The 6186-nt window shown below is 34.2% G+C and overlaps 1 protein-coding gene across 1 annotated transcript; it reads right to left on the bottom strand.

The window, feature by feature from the left end:
- Positions 1–1313: 1313 nt before the first annotated feature.
- LOC142517611 (phospholipase A(1) DAD1, chloroplastic-like) lies at positions 1314–3205 on the bottom strand. The gene has a single exon (XM_075619927.1). It carries the CDS (start codon positions 2791–2793, stop codon positions 1477–1479), a length of 1317 nt encoding a protein of 438 aa, XP_075476042.1. The 5' UTR covers positions 2794–3205; the 3' UTR covers positions 1314–1476.
- Between the last annotated feature and the right edge of the window lie 2981 nt (positions 3206–6186).

Raw genomic sequence — 6186 nt, 5'->3', positions numbered from 1 at the left:
AAAATAAATAAATAAATAAATAAATATTAAGATAAAGCAACACAAATTAAAAAAAAATCGTTTTATCAATACATTTTGGTTACGTTATGGCCATTTTAGTTTCACACTGTATCATGAAAAACTTGATTTGTTGTTACACAATATATATAATTTTGATATGATGTACACATCCACCCTACACGTTATACACACACACACACATATCCCCGAATTTAGTTTATTTAGAGGTGATTTTACTCGACTATATATAAAAATTATATACCCGAATTTAGTTTATTTAGAGGTGATATATATATTTTTTATATATGGTCGAGTAAAATCACCTCTAAATAAACGTATAAATTCGGGGATATAACTTATGAGTGATTCAAGTCCATGTAATGAATTAATCTAAGCATTTTCCACATTTTTATGTGGAAATAAGTCGCAATATTTATATTATTAATTGAAATTATATTCCCTAAACTAACTAACTTTTGATATATCGTTGTAATTTTTTTTTAAAAAAAAATTACATATTTTGTCATATATGTTTTGTTGGTTTTTAAAATTTTGTTATTTACATTGTCAAATTTCAATTAGTTCTTTAGCTTTGTTTTTGTTGTAGCATTTTTAGTCTTTTCCGACATAGAGCTTATGTAACATCAACGCAGATGTTAGTAGTTTCACATCAATAATCTCGATGAAAATTGACTAAAATTATAAAAAATCATAAAATACAAGACTCTAACTGAAAATTCGATAAAATATATTATTAAAATCACAAAAAAACAAAGAAACAATTTTCTCTTCTTTTTATAACTCCATAAAGTAGAAATATCACTCACACCTTTTTCCAATATAATATGTAACCGATTTAGTTAAATCTTCCTTAATTTTTATATTCAGTTTTCCATCCAAATTAAACTATGACACATACGACATATTTATCGTTAAATTTTGTGCGCACAGTGTGTGCTTCGACCCCACTAGCATATATAGTAGGTTTCTTACGAGAACGGTCTCACGAATTTTTATCTGTGAGATAGGTCAACCCTACCGATATTCACAATAAAAAGTAGTACTCTTAGCATAAAAAATAACATTTTTTCATGGATGACCCAAATAAGATATCAGTCTCACAAAATACGACTCGTGAGACCGTCTCATATGAATTTTTGCCATGTATCATATTCCCAAGAAGCAAACAATTTCGCCGAAACATTATATTTAAACTTGATACCTCAAAAAACTTGAAAGTAAATCCTTTATAAAAGTATATCATATTTCAATATTGCAAAAGAATTTTGCCTCATTATCAAAGATTGGTGGGCTTCGACTAGCAAAGGCCAATGCCCATAATCATGCACCTTGCTATAATAATTTGGAAGGTAAATTTGTAACAGATTATTTTAGAATGAACGAATGAATGTGTGGGCTATCTATCTGTCTAGCTATCTATCCATACGTACAATCAGGAACAGTTTTTGTCTGTATCTAGACGAAAGCCGTCGCTTCTCCTGATGTTTGCTCTATAACCCTCTTGGCCGTGGCTCTCAGAGGGCAATTTGAACTAACAAAATTGTCGACCAAATGAAGATATGTCTTTAGATCGTGACATGTGGCTACGTTTCCATTGCTCAGATGAGGACAATCTCGGCTGCTAAGTCTAAGTTCTTTGCCGATTTCTGCGTACACCCATTGTGTGTCTTCCATGCGTTTTTGTAGCCAGTTTGATAGCCCCGTGACCACGTCCATGCCCCCGTTCCTTGTTCTTTGCGGCGCGTTCTCCTCAAGAACGAAGCCGGGGACTTTAGTTATGGGATCGTCCGAGTTCACGATTCTTAGTACTTTTGTGCCATTTTTTTCTAGTTGGCGACGGAAGTTTTTGTTCCCAACTCTCGGGCCACCGAACGAGACAACCGTCACTAGAGGTGCATGTTTGAATGTTGTGTTGATGTCGTGTGCCGTCAGTGTCGCCAATGCTGCTCCGAGGCTGTGGCCAGTTACGGTAATACTTAGGGGTTCATCGGCATATTTTTGTAGGATTTTGTTTATCTCCTCTCTAACCGAGTCCTGTAAGCTAGGGCGACACCCCGCGCTCGATGTGTACAAGCTTAAAAATCCACTTTGTACCATCGAATCGCACTTGTGCGGCGACATGTCGCAAGGCAAGCAAGTCAATGTGGCACGTAAATTCTCGATCCACTCCATGCACGTTGAGGTACCTCGGTAGGCGATCACAACGTCGCGTCTCCCTAATCTAGCGATCTCGGCCTTATCATTACACACAGCCACGTAGCCGATCCAGCTCGACTGGGTCGACACCCAGCCCGGTATCCTCTCGGTCCAGTTAGGCAAGCTGACACCACAAGTGGCATGCAGACTCTTGCTCACTTTATACCCAGCCACGCCAACTCCGCAATCACTCAACATCGAACTCTTGGGGTAACGGCATGTGGCGTAACCCTGTGACCATGTGTCGAAGTCGAAACACCGATAAGCCGCCTCCACGAACTCCCCGTACCGAAGAATTTCATCCCTCAACCCGTCATCCAATGGATCCAGCAAACCCTCCCAATTCTTGATCCCTTGAAACTCCACCCACTTATCCTTAATCCTGGCAGCATTCGAAGCGAGACATTGGCCCGCAACACTCCCATCTGAATTCCAAGAACTGTTAGCCTTCATATTCAAATTACTATGGTTCCCACCAAATTTCCAGTTGCTTGAGATCACCGCACAGCTATTCGAACTAAACAGACCACTGTTCGAACCCTGTAACATAGAATTACTACAAGTCGCAAGCTTCATATCACGCACTAACCCGATCGAGTATAGTTAATATATGAGGTTTACTGTTTGTGATTCAATGTATTTTGTTCTGATCCAGGCTTCAGAGGAAAGAAGCAGGTTGGATTGATGAATATTTTTGGCTGCACTTGGGATGTGAATTTATAGTACTCCGCGTGGAATGGATTAATTTGTAGAGAAAAGCAAGGTGAAGGAGTGAGGAAGGCCGAAGGAGGGTTGGTGCGGCGGTGTTTTGCATTCGGGTGAAAGTGATAGTTTGGCTAATTTTGTGGGGACATGCACACTCGAGCTCACTTTCTATCTGCCAAAAAACCGTTTGAGATAAACTATAATATTTTTGTGTACATACACGTTGAGTAAATATTGATTTTTATTAATCAAATTTATTATATGTTTTACAAAGGGGGAAGAACTATCCCTATATATATATTTAAATCATCATTTTACTTTCTTTTTCTTTCTAGCTATTATTTTCAAAAATAACTGCTCCTTTCTAGCTATTATCATGTTAGATATGTAAATCGAATTAAACAAATTATGTGTGACATGTTCGTACGAAAAAATGTTTGTAGGAAGAATGAAATTCTTGATCATTGGTCAGACATTCGCATATTTCACCAATTCAGACACCTCTCGTGTGCTAAATTCGATTATATATAATAGTATGGATTGAATTGTGAGATTTAATATTATGTTATATAATGTTTCACTGCATATTAATTTATTTTTTCGGAAGCATATTTTAAAAGCAGGTTCAGTTTCCTGAATTCTCTGACTTATTAAAAGTAGCACTAATAAAATTTGATTCTTATGTAGCATTTGCAACCGACGAAAGTAGTTTCCGGGGATTTATCGCGCGCTCATAGCAATGAAATAACATTTAATTGCTGCACACGTTAATTTAAACAAAATTATATTATGTTTTATCATTTATGAAATGATCCAAGTAAAATTTATTGATATAATTATAAATCAATTAAAATTGTTTAATCCACGGGCGCGATTAGAAATAGATAGATATCAATTAGAATATTGTTATTTTCGGAGTCCAACTTGAAATTTTCAGACTGGTTTGTATTCGTGAGACAGATCAACTTTACTCATATTTACAATAACAAATAATATTTTTGACATAATAAATAACAGTTTTTTAATGAGTGACGAAATTGACTCACGTGATCATCTGACAAGGAGTAGGTCTCTTGTGAGACGGTCTCACGAATCTTTATCTGTGAAACGGGCCAACCCTACCAATATTCACAATAAAAAATAATACTATTAGCATAAAAAGCAAATAAGAGATCATTCTCACAAAATACGACCCGCGATATCGTCTCACAGTAGTTTTTGCCTCTAACAAGAGTTTTTGTGTCTTGAAGAAATTTTATTGAACTTGAATTTGATAAGATGAACGTGAGGGATATTTGAATTTTGAAAAGATGATTTGAAATATACATTTGAAATCCACAACTAATTATTAAAAAAATAACAAGTCAAGATCTGGAATTATTGTCAAGTGGATTTATAAAAATTTCAAACAAAAAAATATATTTATTATTTTAACTTCAAATTCATCAATCTAAATACAACTTTGATTAATAATATGTTCGATTTGTTCGAAGATTATTCATTCATATTTATTCAACTCAAAATATCAAGAAACGTTCTTCAAATTTATGGATCAAAGAAAACAATTTGAATCTAAAGTCAATTCGAGAATAAATATATATTTAAACTCAATTTTTAAAATTTGATATTTCTAATGATATTCAAACAGAGAGATTTGGGAAGATGGTTCGACGAATTTGCATGGCCCCCATTGAACAAAAACATTAAGGCATTTAAGAAACGAGAATATCCAATTTTCCGTCCACATTTTGAGGCACGTGCCATTCACACGACGCGTCTCAGAGTAAAGACCACAGCGTATTCCCTTTTCTTTTACCCTCCATTCAACTTCTCCTTTCCAATTCTGCCCTTAACAAACACATTTTATTCTATACTAATTAATTATTTTTTAAATAACAATTAAATTACGTGGCCTTTTGTCGTAAATCCCTGAGAGCACAATTTCGACTTTCATGACATCACGACCACTTCCAAACTCTTTTTTTCCCAGCAGAATTATCCACTTAGATTTTTTATTATTTCAAATTTTAAATATGGAATAATTATTACGAAAAGCTTCAATTTTGGTGAGCATAGGTTTTATTCTTTGTGAGTTTGATATTTTATATTATCCAACTTCAGGTTTATTAGTTTCATGTTTTTCGATTTTTGGGAATCTTAGTTTTTTTATTTTATATATCCGAAGTGTTGATTTCATGTCGAAACCAATATATACAATATAAATATCACATCAGTACCACGTCCAAAGAAAAAAATATAATTGCAAAAGTAAAAAAAGTAGCAGATAGACAAATACATGTGACTAATATTTTCGATATTTAAACCACACGACTCTTGATCGTAAAGAGTAACAATGGTTGCGACGGAGCTAAAAAATTTTGATTGAGTGAAGCTCTGTTATGTTTTGTGAATGTAAGAGAATTTTTTTAGGCGGCATGTTACTCATACATATTCACAAATCATCATATACCATATACCAAATCGTACCTAAATTTTTATACATTGTCATCAAAGGTATCAATTCAATTCAATACAATGCTAGTTTGAATTAACAAAGTTTAGCCATTACATTTTCTAGTGGGGAATGTACTTGTTGATTACACATTCCATACCCCAAGTCAAAAACTAATAGATCTGTTGAAAACGGAAGTGCTTTTGTATTTTTATTGTTTTTTGTATTTGTTTTATATGAAAGCGAACAAATATATTATTTTATTTGATAGATTTGGTTCCACTTAGCCCAAACATTTGGTCTAGTCCCAAACAAATCTGTTAAAATAAGAAGTCAGCAAATTATTTATCAGAAAATTAAAAATTTATTGATTAATTACAACCTTACTTTATAATTCGCAGAAAAGCTGATACTGATTAGGTGCTAAACTAATCAGTTCTTAAGCTTAAACTTAAGCTATCAAGACGCCAACTGATTGTCAAAACTGAATCAGTCCAACCGATGTATCAAAAACTAATTCAATCAATTGTCCAGCTAATAGGTGGTTCAGCAAGAGACCTTCAGAAGACCGTCCAGCTGATGAAGAGTCCAACTGAACTGATGAAGAACCCAACTGAACAAAACAACTGATACAGTGAAACCAGTCCAACCTGATTTCATCAGACTATTTCAGAGCATCAGTTGTAACTGATCAATTCACATATCACAACAATATTATCAAATGGAATCCAACTAAGCACGAATATACAAGGTACAAGCTACTTCACAGACGAAAGTACAATAATGGACGTTGTAGTAGTGCTAAAAGAGGA

The sequence above is a fragment of the Primulina tabacum genome, chromosome 11 (genome assembly GCF_025594145.1).
Source record: "Primulina tabacum isolate GXHZ01 chromosome 11, ASM2559414v2, whole genome shotgun sequence".
Classification (NCBI taxonomy): Eukaryota; Viridiplantae; Streptophyta; class Magnoliopsida; order Lamiales; family Gesneriaceae; genus Primulina; species Primulina tabacum.
The sequence above is the reverse complement of the archived record's forward strand: the minus strand, read 5'-3'. Positions and strand labels throughout refer to the sequence as shown.

What these genes read in the sequence shown, in the direction of transcription:
- LOC142517611 (XM_075619927.1), bottom strand. Translation starts at nt 2,793, where the DNA reads ATGAAGCTTGCGACTTGTAGTAATTCTATGTTACAGGGTTCGAACAGT.